At 39.2% G+C, this 17624-nt stretch overlaps 1 protein-coding gene across 1 annotated transcript; it reads right to left on the bottom strand.

Moving 5' to 3' along the window:
* Nucleotides 1-9300: 9300 nt before the first annotated feature.
* On the bottom strand, nt 9301-12799 carry LOC145447854 (baculoviral IAP repeat-containing protein 7-like). Its single transcript, XM_080326119.1, has one exon. It carries the CDS (start codon nt 12057-12059, stop codon nt 10365-10367), a length of 1695 nt encoding a protein of 564 aa, XP_080182245.1. The 5' UTR covers nt 12060-12799; the 3' UTR covers nt 9301-10364.
* Between the last annotated feature and the right edge of the window lie 4825 nt (nt 12800-17624).

The following is a 17624-nucleotide window of genomic DNA, read 5'->3' on the forward strand; positions in this document are numbered from 1 at the left end:
GGGCTTGGATTTTTCGCTTTGTCCGTCATTCTTTTGAGGAGCCCAAAAACCCCAGTATTATCAGTAATTATTGTAAAGGGTAAGGCTCTCAACATTGATTGCCATTTTTCAACCGAATCCTTTAAGGCTTTCAATTCCTTTGTACAGGGATCATAAGCCTTTGCCGTTGGAGTCGCCCACTTTTGACTGTAGTAAGCAATTGGGTAAACCTTTTCGAAAGGCGGATTACAACCCTTTTCCGTCTGAAAAATAATTGATCCAAACCCAATATCTGAAGCATCTGTTTCCACAAAAATGGGAAGATTTGGATCAAGATGGTACAGCACCTTAGCATCATCGAGGGCTGCTTGTGCCGTTTTGAAATCCTGCAGTAATTCGTTGGTCCATAGCACAGGCGTCACCCGTCCTTGTGTCGCAGGGACCTTGCCTGTCAGCGCATCGAATTTGGCCAGCTTCAAACTTAACTCAGGTATATGCTCCGAGATATAGCGAAGTGCGCCAATCCACCCCCTTAACTCGTATACATTGTGGGGTGGTGAGAGTTCGCGTAAAGCCCTTATTCTTTCGGGCTGAACCTCAATTTCTTTCCCCGTTAAGGTTGCCCCCAAAAGGTTCACCTTTCGTTTTCCAATGAAACATTTATTGATGCTAACCGTTAGTTTCATCTTAGCAAGTTGTTCAAATACCATACGTAGCAGTAGCAAATGGTCCTCCACAGTTTTTGTGCTGAGAAAAATGTCGTCTATGTAGGCCTCCATAGGCGTCGCATTCTCCTCATCTGTCCTGCCAACTTGTTTCATGTGTTGTTGGTATTTTTCCGTGATAGGTTTCACCACACATTCTTGCATATTCGCCGACCAAAGAGCCACCGCAGTCTTCAGCCCCATCGGCATCTTACGCCATCTTACGTGCATTCCTTTGATGGCTATGCCCACATATTGTTTAGACCTTTCCGTTACGTCCATGTGGAAATAGGCCTTCTTCAAATCAAGAAGAGAAAGCACTTCTCTGCCTTGGGCAAGCTGCTTTACGTCCGGTACAAGAGGTGGAGGTACTTCTATTGATTTTATGGCCGCATTAAGGGGTTGGAGATTCTGTACTACTCTCCAGGCCTGCTTCCATCCATCCTCCTGTTTCTGTCTCTCATTCATTTTCTGAGGGACCACAAATATAGCCAACTTCCATTCGGCAAAGCCTCGTTCAATGACGCCCAAATCCAGGAAATTGTCTACCGCTTCTTTTAATGCTTTCGCCTGGCCCTCCCCTTTCAGATTATAAGGACCAGACACAAACGGTTTCGTCGAGGGGTCTTTAAGCTCGATGTCGCATTTGTATTTCATGGTTTGCGGGCCGCCAAGATGGCCTCGCAGGTCCTCGAGTTCAGACGCGAACGGTGTGTAGACGGCTTTCCAAACATCATCAGCAATAATGGTGTTTTCTGGAGTCGTCAGATCAGGAGGTTTGTATGGGAGTTTGGCCAGCGCCACGGATTTTGCGCAGAGATCCTCAAGTTCCGTCTTGACTCGCGGGTGAGTGTCTTTCTGCAAAACATATGTGGTTACTGGCCCAGCCATAGGCAGATTTGAGATTCGTGATGACCGAGTGGTTGGTGTTGGTGGAGAGAGGGCGAGGTCCTTCGATGTAGGCCTCTGATCTCGGCGCGTGCCCGCACCTACCGTCACGCCGACGGACTCCTTTTCCGCCGGGGACCCTTTTTCTGGGGAGACGTGCATCTTAAAATCCCCAGACTCCTTGTCGGATATGTCCGGACGAATATCCGGCTGACCGGCAATTGCTGCTTCGTTTAAACCTTTTGGGAAAGTATTCGTTACTGTGGCTGTCGTCATGCATCTATGGGCCGATTCATCAAGGTTATTCGGACAAGTGCATCCACGAAGACACTTAGGGCCAGTTTTCTCGTGCAGGTCCCTCTCTACGCCAGCGGGGATTCCACACTCGACGTATTCATTAATGGTGTCAGCAGGCATTCCTGTTTCAACACCAATAGTTTCCCATGGGTTAGGTAGGACGTTAGTTGCTATTTTCAACTCGTCGCTCGCACCAGTGGTTAATCCCATCTCGGTACTCGCGCCAGCGGCCATTTTCCGCTCCACGCTAAATTGGTTTGCAGCATCCATCAACCCATCGTCGGTTACAGTGTAGCTAATACTGCTTCCAACTTTGGTTCCGTTACCTTGATCACAATGATTCTCTTCAAGAAATGATGCTAATGACAACTCCTCATTTGCATTAGACGGGGTTTTGAATTCCGTAGTTATGCCTGCTAATTGTTGTACTTCCTCAATCCATTTCAGCCCTACGATATTAAGTGGGACTCCTGATCCGGTCACAAATGGAACGGATAGACCACCAATATCAAGCACTACAAAGGAGTCCACTTGGGACGAGCCACCTATTCCAGTCAATTCCATGTCTATTGGTTGACGGTTTTCCCAGCTTCGTGGGTATTTAGAAATAACGACCTTTTTCATTATCAAATTGGGGATGCTCCCCGTGTCAGCTAGGAATTTTGTACCAGTTGCTGTATCAATTAAATACAACAACTGGCCTCCAAACAATTCCGTAAAGTCGGGCTGTAGAGGTTCATCCGGCATATCAAGAAATGTAAATAAGGGTAATGATGAGTTATGTACAGTTTTTGTATGTTGAATTATTAAATTGTCTGGGAGCTGATTCACCGGATCAATCAGCACCCCAAGGCGTTTTTTGAAAGTCGTATACCTTGATTCAGTTCCTCGTCCGTCCAATATGAAGCTTCATATTGACGCGGCCGATCATGATATTGGGGTTTCGTCCAGGCCACTTGGGTATTTCCCCCAGATGGACGTGCAGGTGGTCCATGAGGACCCCATTGATCCCTATCATGCCAGTGGGTTCTATCTCGGTTTTTTGGCCTGGTATCGTAATAAGCTTCGCACAGAGCGGTTCTCTGTGTAAACGAGGGTGAACCTTGAGCAGCCAGATATCGATCAAGTCCTTCAATTGTTAGTATGTTATTTCTCGCAAGGAACGGTTTCCAGTTTCGTTCTGCAGATTCTTTAACATGAGGGGGTACAGGTCGTGCTCGCCCACGAATTACCCATCCTAATTCCTCATCCCTAGCAAGAACCTTATCGTTTAGCCACAGTATGAATTTAGCCACGCAATTTCGGGATTGATGTCCCGGTGCCTTACAATAGTAACAGACGGACAGGGATTGTCCCTGAGTGGGATTTAGATACAATCCTAGAGGAGCGAAAATATTCGGGTTTCCAAGAAAATTGTATCTCTCACCTTGACTATCCGCAATGTTGCGGGCTTCCTGGCTGCTGGACGGCGTAATTTGTGAGTTGTCTGCACCCATCCCAGAATCCTGCGTATTCGCCACTCGCGGACTTCGGTTTGAGGTTTCCGGTCCTGGACTAGCACGTGAAGATCTTGTTGTTCTCGTTGGCTGTCCGTTAGGTCTCGATGATGCGTTACGCCCATCCTGTTGATGTACTGGCCTGGCCCTAGGGCCTTGTCCACGCCTACCAAATCCATTACCATTCATGATGCGGGTGGGGAATCGATTGTTGCGTGCTTTACGTTGAGGATTCCGACGCCGCAACGGTACCCGGTCTGCATTGGCAAGCTGACGCGGTGAAATTCCCCTAGGTGATCCAGGAGGTGTTGCCCCCCCAAAGTTATTCAGCGGTTGTAGAGGCGAGGGTGATTGTACCACCGGCGGTGGGGTGTCACCAGGTGGAGGAGGAGTGTTGAGCTGACTGTTCTCTCTTCCATGAGTGGGATAACTGTGCACTATTTGTCCTGCAGGTTGCACATTATAAATGTGGACTGGCGGCAAGGACGGTTTTGTATCACGTACTTCCTTTATTTCCTGATACCTGGGGCGTGTCTCTTGCTCGTCCAGAAACTCGGAGTTCCAAACAAGTTGTAGTTCCTCCGCAACCTCCCGCCATCTTTTCTCTTCTTCCCAGCCTCGTAACATCAATCTGAGCGCTTCGGGAAGTCGTTGTCTTAGATTTCGGAAAAGACGCAATCCATCCGGATTATCCTCAATAAAACTATCCATGTCTATTTCTAGTTGTTTCAAAGCGCTATTTAGCAGAGGTAGCGGTTCATCCTCCCAGCGATAATTCCTGCGGAAATCCCCAATGATTTTTTCATCATTTACCAATCCCTGGGGATTGGATAAGGAAAGGGATCGCATCACCGATTCCCAATCTGCTTCCCCCGAATTGGTGTTAAAAAAATTTCCCAGTTGGGTAGCCTGCTTGTGTCGGCCAGCAGCCCTCAATTTCTTCTGTAGCGCATTAGCCAAAATAACATCCACATCCGTATTTCCAGTACCATGGCGTATTCGTCGCATTGAATTCTCCATCCATTTTAGCAATGGCATGTCTCCAGGATCCATCATAAGCTGAAGCATTTCTTTTTCTGATTGGTTTTTAGCAGATACATTAAGTACTGGGGCAAAAACACCAGAATTCTGATGTAGCTGTTGCTGCCGTTGTCGCCTAGTCCCTCCCCCATACTCTTTTGGAGTGGAGGTAGCGCGAGGTATATCAGGAGGACGAGAGATATCGGCAGGTTCCTCATCGCTAGATTCACCCGCAGAATCCTGAGAGTTGGCACCGCCCCGTAGAGACCTTATATTATCTCTTAATTCCTTGGAAAGATGCTTTAATCGAGTCTGAAAGTCAACCTCACTGTCTTCTGCGGCAGATTGTTCCTCGCCTGGACTACGAAAGGTTACACGTTGTGAAGCGCCATCCGCTCTTATACGAGGTTCTGTCTTCGAATTGCGGCGTTCTGGCCAACCTTGATATCCCCTATAGTTACTCAAGGAACTTTTTGCAGGTTTCGCCCTTGTTCCCATCGTTGTTGGGTTACCATCTTTTTGTTTGGAGCGCGCACCACTGCCAATATGGAAGCATGGTGTCGTCCCTATTTGAGAGTCTGACAACGAGGACGAATCAGAACGTGGTAGTTTAGGATAGACTGCCGTCACAGTATGACAATCCAGACCCTTACGGACCGTCATTGTTGGTCCTGGTTGTACGTTATCCGACGGCTGCTCAGCGAGCGGGACGTAAGCCGGAGGATCATGTTCTGGTGCATTTGGAGTTACTGTCAAAACGGGAGATTGGACGCTATCTCGCGTAGCCTGAGCATGCGACCTTCCGAGCTCGAACTCTGACGTAAGGATGTCATTCAGCACGTCGGTGGAGACCTTCCCGCTAACTTTTGTTGTGGCATCACAAACAGCTTTGAGGTCTGCTTGAGCTTTTCGAACCTCTTTCTTTGCCTTTTCTAACCCTTTCACGGTTTCCGGCAGAGTTGTCTTTACCTCTTTCAATAGCTCTGTTTGTTCAGCCACGTCCTTAGCCAGTTGTCTTTCTTGTCGCCGGACATCTTCATGGCGTTTTTGTGTGGCTTTAAGCAAGGTAATCCCTTGTTTGAGTTCGTCTGTTGCTTCTGACGGCTTTTTCCTTTTGAATGCTTTCAACATCCTTCGCATAGTCCTTCCTATTGACTGGAGAAGGTACTGTTGACAGAAGTAATTAGTTCAGGTGAAGATATGTTAAAATAGATTGTAGATCCTTGCGGCGTATTCGTGGGTGGAACGTAAGCAGTAGAAGCGCTGCTGTTGGATCCCAAAAATACGTTCAACAGATTAGAAAGCGCTCCAGGCGATACGTGCAGATAGATTGCTGCCAATATAATCAGAAGAGATATAGACGAGCAAAGCAAGGATACAACAAGTGCAAGTTTTACGATGGTCGTCTTAGAAAGCATCGATCGGTCAACGTCTGAACACCGGAAGTATTCCCCGTATTGGCCACCAATTTTGTTTTTATAGTGCAGCTCCACAACGATTGTTATGCGAGTAGTCCACACTTGTTCGGGTTACTTCCTAGTAAAGCGTTGCCTTTCGTTTGCTTTAGTATCCTGACGACGTCTGTAAATGGTGATTGGAGCAACAACAGTTGTAGGATTGTTTCTTCTCAAGTTAACAATGACCCTGGGGTCCAGAATTTTAATCTACCTTTATCTACTGATAATCTAGAAGCTTATAACAACCAAATACTCCAATCATTAATCATGCAGACGGAAATGAGGTAACTCTATGCAAAGCTTGGTTAAATTGGCATTCACATCATTCATCAATTATAACACAAGGCATGGTTTAACCTATACGTCATCATACCCAATTAATAAAATTTTCAATACTCCAAGGTTTGTTTACGCATATAATTTATGCGACGGCCTGTCCTGCCGTAAGTATCTATCAATAATTTCAATTCATTATTACATGAAACAAACAAAATTAAGGACGTCATGTCTTCAGTGCAATTAAAATCACTTATGATCCTACTAATCAGACCGCATGATACTACCCTTAACTAAGATGCCACTTAATACAGGCATTGCAGATTGTTCAAACATTTTTTAGTGTTCATTATTTAGTTAATTTAATGGTATTGTTGTACAAGATTTTATAAGATTTTATATTGTTTTTCATTAATTATTTATTTAGCCTATAATAAGGGTTCGCACCGTAAAATTCTGGATTTTGTTTCCCTGAAACTAGGGAATTTACATCATAAATATAAATCCCTAGGGTCCCGCTTAAGGATTACAGGCGTAGCGGTGTATAACGCCTTATATACATACTGTAAGGATGACGAGGCCCCACAGTATTAAATATCATTTGCAGTCAACAAATTAGCAATAATCAGTACAAACTGTGAAACATTTCTGAATGTAGGTTGGCCAAAACCTTTTCATAAAATGTGATCGTTACGAAATCAATTCACCGTGCGACAAAATACAATAAAATTACTCTACGCAAGACGCAATAGAGATTCTTGACCATTCTATATTCCGTAGGCCAGTTATAACACTCTATATACATACATGAAAACAATAGCATTCATGGGCTTAATATTTCTCATTGAACTAGGACATCTATAGTATCCTCAGGGTAAAAGGGTTCCGTAGATTCGGCTTGTTCCTTCACCCATTCATCCGTGATCAAATTTTCCATAGGATGCATTCGAGCCATATAGTTGAACCACAAGAATTTAGCCCTTTCATAATTTCCATAGGCCATGTCTTTTATCATTTTGTGGTTTTCTAATATTCCTGGATAGTCAATAACGAAGGGTTTTTCATCGGAAAGGGTTTCGTTAACCCGTTTGCAAAAACATTTCAATCCAAGTTTGATATATTTGGGTGGAGTCTTTGACCACTTGTACCATCTATGAGAGGGGAGTATTCTAGCTTCATATCGTTCTTTGAATAGCCAAAAATAAAATATCAAATCTTGTTCCGCCACATTGGAGCCCACCATTCTGGTGACATCAACATCACCATTATCATTTATTATCACGTTACTCATACTTAATTTTCTGAAAAAATTAATAATCCTAATAAGGGTCCATTGGGTTATGCAGACGGAAATGAATTAACTCAATGTAACACTCAATAAATTGGCATACATGTCATACATAATTTTAATAGACATTTTAATTTAGCAGAAAATACAATATACAATCCATGAATTCATTGTCCATTATTATTACAGCCATAACATTTCATTTTATGTATAAGTATAGCAGCTCTCACATCAGAGGGAAAAGTATCATAAAAGAGCTTATCCGTGGTATAGATACAAAATCCATTTTTATCAGAATCAGGCATTCTTTCCAACACCCATCCTTCAGGTATTATATCTGAGGCAGGATGTAATCCAACACAGAATACGAACCAACAATATTTAGCATGTTCATAATTTTCAAACAATATCATGCGAGCGATGGCTAAATGCTTTTTGTATAGCGCATCAAACAGTCTGTCGGATACTCTCAGGTTGCAAATCCTCAAGTAAGGTGTCATAAATATCTCCAATTCATCCCGTGTTGTTGCAGCCCACTTGCCGAAATCTTTGTGTTCATATTTCTTTTCAAATGAATCGAAGAACACGTCAAGTTCATGCTTTACTCTAGCAATTTTTTCACCCATATTTTCTTAATATAGAAAATTTTACGTTGATTATCGGACCGGAAACTTTCCTTGCTAACATTTTTAACACATATAAGTATAACAGCATTTCCAAAATATTCAATAATTGTGATAAGCATACTAGATACATAGTAATTTACTTAGCATACATATCAGTCCAGTTTCTTGCCATCTTCTGATAACTTTCATAGTCATCCCGATACAGTCTGGCGCTCTCAACATCCATTGGATCTTCTGGGTTAGGGGAAGCCAATAATGATGAAATCGAGACCAATACTTTTCCCAACGTTAAAGCAGGTGACCATTCATTTGCAAGAATGTCAATACATATGGTACCTCTACGGCTTATATTCGGATGGAAAATTCTGGTTTCAAATTTGATCTTCGGAGGCTTGAATGGATATTCCGTTGGAAATTCAATTCTAAGGAGAAATGTCCCTTTTTCATATGGTGTTTTTGAGGGTCCGCGCAAAAGTGCTTGCCAAACATAGATATCTGACTCGTCCAATGGCCCTGCTTGCAAAATTACAGGATTTGTTTGAATTTCTTGGTTGATCTTTCGCCGTTCAACATGTAATCTATGTTTTGCCATTCGGTGTAGATTAATATTATCCAACAATACTTGATACACATAAAAAGAAAAGAAAATATCACTAATTCAGTCGTTTATCCATAGTATACATAGCCCGTGAAAAACCGGCAATAGTTTTGCTAGTGATGTTCCAATCTTCGTCAACATTAGCTATAGCCAACACATATCGTAAAAATACATACAAGTAGTATGCAGGGCTCTCTCCAAAGTTCTCTTCCACAATTTGCTCCAGTACTCTTTTGGCGCATTTCAATTGTTCCGCCACCTCATGGTCCCGGTATAGCCAAACAAGAAAATCCTTCAATACGTATTCCATGTCATTGGCTGTCAAAGTCGGAAAGTTTTCTATTCTTTCTTTTATTCGTTCATGTACAACTCCCATCCTTAGCCAAGCAACTCTGCTGTCAGGTATCGTATGGTATGGACATGGTCTAAACTTTTTCCGATTCAATTCCCTCTTCTGTGGGTCTTTTGGCACATACTCATATTTTTCATGATTGACTTCCAACATGTCACAATCAAAGATCAAATAAATTATTAATGTCTTAAAATTCCTTACACAAAAAAAACCCAAACATCGTTAAACATCCAAATAGTCTTAATCAATCAACCAACATGATTACACAAACAAAAGTTTTAATTCTAGTTTTTATATTGGATATAGTACATGGTTTTTAAAATCACACCATATCCAACTGATATAGTGGAAAATCTGATGCAGTATATGTATCATTTCAGTTAATCATCTTTCAAACATCCTTTTATCCATTGTTCTGAAAAGTTTTCCTTCAAGGGATGCATACGAACAATATGTTGGTACCAAAGAAATTTGGCTTCCTTATAGTTTCCCAGTGTAATAATTGCAATCCTATTATGTTCTTTGATAGCAGCATGATACCCCCGAGCCTTTCCCTGTGGAGATAATGCATTCCCGTAAACTTTGTCAACATACAACGTTAGCATTCCAACAATGTCATTGGGTCTTGTCATAGCCCATCTTTGCCATCTGTCGGAAATTTCCACATCTTCTTCATAGTATTTACAGAATATGTCAAAATAATATTTTAAGTCGCACTCTGCTGATTCATATCCCGTCTGTAATAATTCCTGGTTACTTCTGTTTCTTTGAGACATTCTTCTTAATCGTGTAATATAACAATTTTCGAACAGGCGTCTTCTAAAATCGGAATAGCAACAGTTTCAAATTCTCGAGCATTCAGAAGTAATGTTGCAGAATCTTTTAATTCCATTTGTGGTAATCTTTCATCCAGAAATTCTTCTGGTAGATATTTATGAGCCGGATGTAATTTTAGAACAAGTCCAAACCATGTATATTGGGCCAGATCAAAATCTTTTGTAACAAAAACGCGAGCAATATCACTATGTGCGTCATAAAGCTTATCAAAAAGCTTTTCTGTCACATTCGCAAAACAATGATGGAGGTATTTCTTTATTAATTGTTTGAATTTTTCCTTTGGGGTATTTTTCCATATCTCAAAATTTTGATGATGGTATTCCTGTTCAAATTCATCATAGTATTCATTAATTTGTTTCTTGGCTAGCGTAATTTCCCAATTCTCTAATACTTTAGTCATCTTAATATAGAATAAAATACTTTAAAATCGTATGTTCAATTTTACGAATAATTGATTCATACACACAAAAGTAACTAGTAACATCATGCATTATACATATGCATCAAGAGCACTCATGCCACAAAATGATAGTCCTGCCTGCTCCATCAAGCTCTATACACCTTTATCTTTTCAAGTATTTTTTCTCCACAAATATTGCACCTTTCGGAGTTCGTTGCACATTTTTCACAACTACATAAATGTCCACAAGGTACGAAAGTGACTTCACTTTTGTTCCTCTTGCAATTTTTGCAAAGCACTACCTCTTGTATTTCTTTCAAACTTTGCGCAATCTCATCCACCGACATTGTTTCTGCAACGGCTGCTTCTTTCGTTTCTTTGTCGTTGTTCACTTCGTGATTATTTTCAGATATGCTATTGCCTTGTTGTTGTGTTGTTTTCGTTGGACTGGCTGTAATTGTATTTACTGTTTCCAGTAAGTCCTGAATTAAGTCATCAGTAGAGAAATGATCATTAGTCTGTCTATTTATAGTTCCTTCTATTTGATCTCTCGTGAATCCCATGTCTTCTAGTTGCATCCTGTTTATGTATTGTCCAGATAACCTTGATCGATTATGGTTCCTTCGTATCTCCTCTCGTGGTACATCAAGACATATTGCATTCCTTATCGATGGTCGATTTAGATTGGGATGTTCATCTCTTATTCGTAAAACGAAATCAATACCCTTCATTTGCAAAACATATTCACAACCAGGAAACCACTTTGCATGCTCTGTCCACGGCTCATCATTGTAGTTCCAGTTTTGTAATCCTCCATTGCAATAAAAGCATTTCACTCTGTCCAAATTCCCGAGATAATACATACCCGCTTTAGCCAATTGTTCCGCTGTTGCGAGGATCCTAGGCCATGTTTCATTAAACGAAGATATTCTTTGCTGTAATGATATCATATGCAAGTTCATCGGGTAAAGACAAGGGAATCTTTCCACCAACTGGAGTTGTTCTTCTGGGGATGGATCCGGAGGTTCTCCCCTATTAGCAGTTAACCTTTCAATTTTTATTTTTAGTTCATTATCTGCCTGATTTCTCTCGGAGTCTGTCAAGGATATGTTTCCCGCATACTCGTTATTTGCCATTTTGCATTTTGTAAAATGTCTTTTATGTTGTTCAAGGACATTATCAGTGGGTGCCCAGTTTCTCAGTACTCCTGAGCATGAAAAACATTGCACTCTGTCAAGGTTTCCCAGGTAGAAAAATCCCTGTTTTGCCAACTCCCCTACCAAGTATGGAGTAGGATAGGAAGGCCATTTGTCAAAGGTTCTTCTCCTCTCGAGTTCTCTTCTCAAATTTGCTGATCGCAATGAAGTCTCATGTTCTCGGTCACAAATGTTCGCAAACACGATCTGCGGTAATGGACATTTTTCCTCTTTGATAGTTGGTCTTTGCACATTCCGATTAGTTTGTTGACTTCTTGTAGTAAGATTAAGGTGACACCTGATTTGTTCAAAAAGGAGCCCCCTTGAGCAATTTGAAATAGGCAAGTTATAACTATGTTGTCCGGTCACCATGTCACAAGTAGATTTATGCCACTTGTCATCAAAAGCATCATCTCCAGTAACCCATTTTTCCACAGATACTCCACAGCAGTAACATCTTACTCTATCTTGAAATCCTGTCCAATAGAAACCAGCAGCGGCTAGATAACTCGGTATCACAGGAGTTTCTTTCGGAAAATGTTTGAACGTTGCAAGTCTGTAATGTTCAACCCGGTGATCTCCAGGTGGAATATAAATGCAATTATGTCCAGGAGGATCACAATCTCTTTTCATCAGAATGCCCATAGTTTCAATTCGGTCGTTTCTCGGTGTAATTGCTTTCGATGGAACAGGCGTTCAATAATACAGATCAAAATGTCTAAATATAACCATATCAATCCAACATTCTAGTAATAATACATAAACATTCTGTTAAAAAAAATATATCATTATATAAGATTTCTCGAGGTTTCAAATTAGCATTGTTTCGATAAATTCCATGGATTGGGTGTGAAGTCATTATTTAATCGTCAATATGTGACAACAGTTAATGGAGATGTATGTCCAAAATATAGGAATTTTCCAGATATTGATTCATTGACTGGGCTTTCTTATCTACTTTCTTCGAGTATATGTATATATATGTATCCATAACGGAGGTATCAGAACTCAACAACATATAACCTTTTACTCCTAGATTGGTTTGGCTGTGCCAAGTCCATTTGCAATTCGCATCTGTAACATAAGCCAGACTATTTGCACATACCAACAATCTCGTATGGCCCATTACTACTCCTCGTATCACTTCATATATTACTCGTCGCATACATAGAGGAGGTATTCTTCGGACAACTCCCATCAAGGTTTCCGTAATTATAGTCCATGTATCGTCATCGGGTCGTATTGTCTGTTCACTCCATACTATGAGTCGTTGTCTTGAGGAATCTTTCACAATGGCAGAATCTTGGGAGTCGTCAGAGTCCGTATTACTAGAATTTTCGTCCTCCGACGTTTCTCCATGGGGTTTCCTGTCGCCACATGGAAGTTGTCTTTTGTACCAATTATGTTCTTGTTCAAAAAAATTTTTCAACATATCCATCAGCAGCTTTAGACACCCAGTATTTTTTCGCACGTCGATTTTATCTAGTTGATTTATTAATTTACAAAAAATAGCAGTGTTATGATCTTGTACCTCAGATAGATACATTTCATCCCTGCGAATATAACAATAATGTGCAATAACAATAAAAGATCCCATTTCAAGATTTCAATGCATCGAATCTCGCTATTAGATATCATATAACATGTAATACATTTACTCACTATGATACAACAGTAATATAATCAACTCATATATGTACTTAAATAGAAACATTTCATAGGTTTTCTAAACATGTAGATTATTATACATGCCTCCATTGTTTCTCTAAAAATTCAAATCACTCATATCTGATGATATTGCACATAGTGACCAACATTGTTTTCAATGTTCCAATGTCCTAAAGTTAGTATCAAGAGCAATTATCTCTAAAAATAGTTGAAACCTTTCCTCCAAGGCCACCCTTCTTTTCCAAAGCCACTCCTGTAAGTAATGAGGAATAAGTGATCTTGATACTCCATTCAGTCTTCTAATAGCAGCTTTAAAAAAATTCCAAGACACCTCGATTAATTGTGTATTTATGCCTTCTGTGGTGACAAATTCGCGATCATGATTTACTATTGAATGTTTATAATTCATTCCCAGGCTTTCCAACTTACGGTAACTGGCAAATGAATCAGTCCATATAGTAGATCCCTCTTTTACATGTTTCATAATTATTTTTGATAATATAGAGGTTTTTCTCCCTTCTTCAGGTACCAATTCTGCAAACATTTCTCGCGTTTTCATATCTATTCCAGCCAAAACCCAGCGTTGACGTATTATTCTTCCACGATTAAATTTTCTTTTGGCCACAAACGTCTCATCAATTTGAATTACATGTGATTTACCTTGTGATATTCCCCCTATTAGGGTACCTCTTCTTTCCATCTCCCCAGAGCATATCTTACGAAGTTTTTTGGTCCAATTTACCATTGTTCTCTTGCTGACGTGTGCTTCAAAAGCTATTTGTCGTTGAGATACGTCTATGGTCCAAAGATAAATCATCATTACAAGTTGGGTGAGTCTTATTTTACTTCCTTCAAATAGCGATCTTTTCCTTATGGACGTGGTAGTCCGGCACTTTGAAACCGGACACCTCCATCTATATCCATCCATAGTTCTTTCGCATTTTTCTTCATTCATCTGTTGTCCGCATTTAAAACATGTTGCCTTTTGAACAAGAAGTTGCCGTGATCGCAGAAACTTTATACATTTTCGTTCACTTGATATTATACCACGTCGAGCAAGATTGAATAGATTTCTTCTTTTTCTGGGTTCTTTAGTCTTCATATTTATTTAGAACTTTATTGTCTTTTCAAAAGTAGTTTCTGTATATACAAACATTGGAAAGTTAAATTTCATGCAGGTATTTTCAAAGCCATAAATTGACAATCGGCTTCTTTTATGGTTATTTCCTGCGTCTTCGCCCACGAGTAGATTTGAGCTTCCGGAAAGATTATCCACATTATGAGATCTCTTTCAGAGTCTCCTTTTTTTAGAAATTCCCGCATTTCAGGATTTACTCTTTTTAAAATTGTTACCCAGTTTATGCAGATTTCTGCAAAAGCCATTTGTATAGGTTTTTCAGGGTAAATGCTTCCTGTATAAATTTCTTCCCACTCATCTTCAACCAGATGTTTCCCAGGCCAATGATTATTACACGTAGTAAGACCATACTTTTGCTTCCAATATTGCAGCCGTGGATTTAATTCGTCGTACATTATGTCACATAAATGATCCGTTAATGTATATGTTGTTAACAGAAACTTCAGCGACTTTAATCCTTTGTCTATTAGTGTTTCTTTTTGGGGTATCCATGTCAAATGTTGTATTTCCTGATCATCACAACGCAATCCCAAACACATTTTGATACTTTATTATGTTATACTATACAAAATATATAAGATCAGTTACCTATTGCCATGTTACAATACTGCACCGAATTTCAATATTTATACTTAAGCATTTTACATTAGTCTAATAGTAACTAGCCAAACACTAGCGGCAAATGTACATTTTGAATGTATAGTCACGGGATTGGAAAAACTTTTCATTACATCATAATTTAATCTTGATTGTTTACGAACATAGGGTCTTTTGGTAGACGTTCCATTTAATTTTAAAACCTCCAAATATGGCAATTTTCTCCGTAGAGAATCACTCAGAAATTGAACATGATTATAACTAAGGTCAATAGTATGTAAATATTTGAACGATGTGTTGGAGGACAGAGAAAAATATTGCAAGTTATTATAATACAACGTTAATCTCTCTAAATTACACAAAGATTCAAGTATTGTCATATCAAATTCCACCAGTTTATTTTCATCCAAGTTTAAAGTTTCCAGTTTACTCAGTCCTTTAAACGCCCCTTCTTCTATAGCGCTTATTGCGTTTCTTGATAAGTCTAGTATTCTTAAACGACGTAAATGAACGAATGTTCCGTTCTTTAGTTTCTTTATGACATTGTTGTCCAAATATAGTCTTTTTAATTTTTCCATGCCTGCAAATTTTGATCCTTCTATTTCTGCCAGTAAATTACTGCTCAAGTACAAACTTTCCAGTTGGTGTAAGCCTGCAAAGCTTTCTTTTTCAATTCGTGTGATGTAGTTTCTTATCAAATTTATCTCCCTAAGCTTTTCGTTTTTGCAGAAGACTCCTCCTGGTATGGTTTGGATTTTATTCCACCCACAATGCAACACCTCTACGTCTTTATACTTTTCCAATTGTCCTTTGGTTATTTCCCGTAGGCAGCTGTCGTTGATGAATATCTTTACTGTGTTCCGGCAAGATTTTGCCAGGTATATCTTGTCAGGATCTGGAATCCTTGTATAACTCGAATGATCACACCAAAGTACCAAATTGTTTCCTTGCATGCATTCCGGGTATAGCATAGTTCGTCTTTCATTCTTTGTACATTTCTTTTGTTCTATTGTTTCCGGATAAATAGCATAACACGTGCCCAGCCATAATACTAGTAGTTCCACTCGGTTCATTTTACTTATGAATTAGATAATTCACTTTGTTACTTTACTCCTTTGAAAAAGGTTTTTTTGTAAGTCAAAATCTTATTTACATTCGTTGTCATTACTCATAATTGTTCCGGTATTATAGAGTCAATGTTCACACTTTCCCCTCCGTAGGGGAAAGGGTGTATTTCTATACGCCGTATCCTTTTTGTTCGCCAATGTATTGAACTTGAATAGCCTTTTATGCCCAAATTATTCTGACAATTCCATTGTTCCATATGCGGCGGATCTTTACAAATTTCTCTCTCCTGGTACACGTCCTTTGTTATATTAGTGTTTGTAAGTTTCATCACCATTCCTCTAATTAATTCATACAACATGACTCTTCTTCCCAAAGAGGTGTATTCCTTTGCTCTTATTTCAAATATCTCATCTACAACATGGTTGAATTGTTCAAGAATTTCTTCGGTTAATTCCTCATCTAGGGCTACCTCTTCTAGGCCATTGTCTGTTTGTTTAACCCAATCAACTCGGTCCGTAAGCAATTCCCATATTGTTTCTTTAAACTGGTATCTCTCATATTCGCTGTTATATTCTTTAAGATTCAATAGATCCAATTCGTCATATACATCGTACAAAAGACACCAATTTGTTGGATCGTAACCTTCAATATAATCAAAATCTAGCATTTTTTTTTTTTTTTCTTTCTGCATCAAAATATACAGATTTTTTTTTCAAACAAAATAGAAATTTCGCACAATCTACCATTTTCATGTATACTCATATATACTCATGTATACTCCATACTCGTTAAGACATTTATCAATTCATTAATCACCCAATACTTATTAGGCAATAAATCTCTCCCCCCCACAAGGGATTTAATTATTTTGTAATTTTCTATTTTCTGGTTTTTATTTATATACTTTTTTTCTCATTAAGATTTTATCTCGTATATAGTTTTTATCCTTCGGTTTAGTTAATAATTTTATCAATTTTTATGATCTATAAACATAATCCGACATTTTATTTTTTTGAAGATTTTTTTAGTGGGGAAAGTTATACAACATATCAACTTAAACAATAATAAAAAGTGATATTACTCATCATCCCTGCCTTCCCTTTCATAAGAAATTTTTAGACACGAGTATCTTTGAATGACAAAAAATTTTCAAGGGTCATTAATACAGCGTTGTCCATAACAAGTAATACACCACTATGTCTCATAGGGATTAATAGAAGAAGGGTGCCAAGAGACAGGAATGTGAGTAATCAGCGAAGTATTACTCTACAAAACTAATACATATTTAAGTATTGGATACAATACTAGAGGTTAAGTCCATTATTGCGCATGTTATGTACAGTACAATAAATATTTACATAATCGGAAAATATTATAAAATCAGCAATAACATAAATAGCAGCAAATTGGTATGAGGCTCATACAAAGAGATTTGGCAGAGCGACAATTTTAGGCAAAATAAAAAATATTAGCTCACGTCAGCCTTTATACAATTTAATTCGATTAGCATTACATTTAAATAGTGAGCACACGAGGTGATTTGAGGTAGGATAGGTAGTCTGGGGCCATTACAGATTATTTTCAACACAAAATTGCAGCCGAAAACACGTACATAACATACAATATTATGGGAAATAGACAGCGTACAGTTCCTCATAATTTACAATAACAAGTTCCTCTCGAATTTAAAAAGTTGTTGCAATAAAGATAGGTCGATCATGCATTCAAGTAATCAAGTT

Source organism: Botryllus schlosseri, chromosome 10 (genome assembly GCF_051294905.1).
Source record: "Botryllus schlosseri isolate E-star chromosome 10, Bs_hap1, whole genome shotgun sequence".
In the NCBI taxonomy this organism is placed as follows: Eukaryota; Metazoa; Chordata; class Ascidiacea; order Stolidobranchia; family Styelidae; genus Botryllus; species Botryllus schlosseri.

Excerpts from the sequence above, each read along its gene's own strand:
- LOC145447854 (XM_080326119.1), bottom strand. The coding sequence starts at position 12,059 with ATGGGCATTCTGATGAAAAGAGATTGTGATCCTCCTGGACATAATTGC.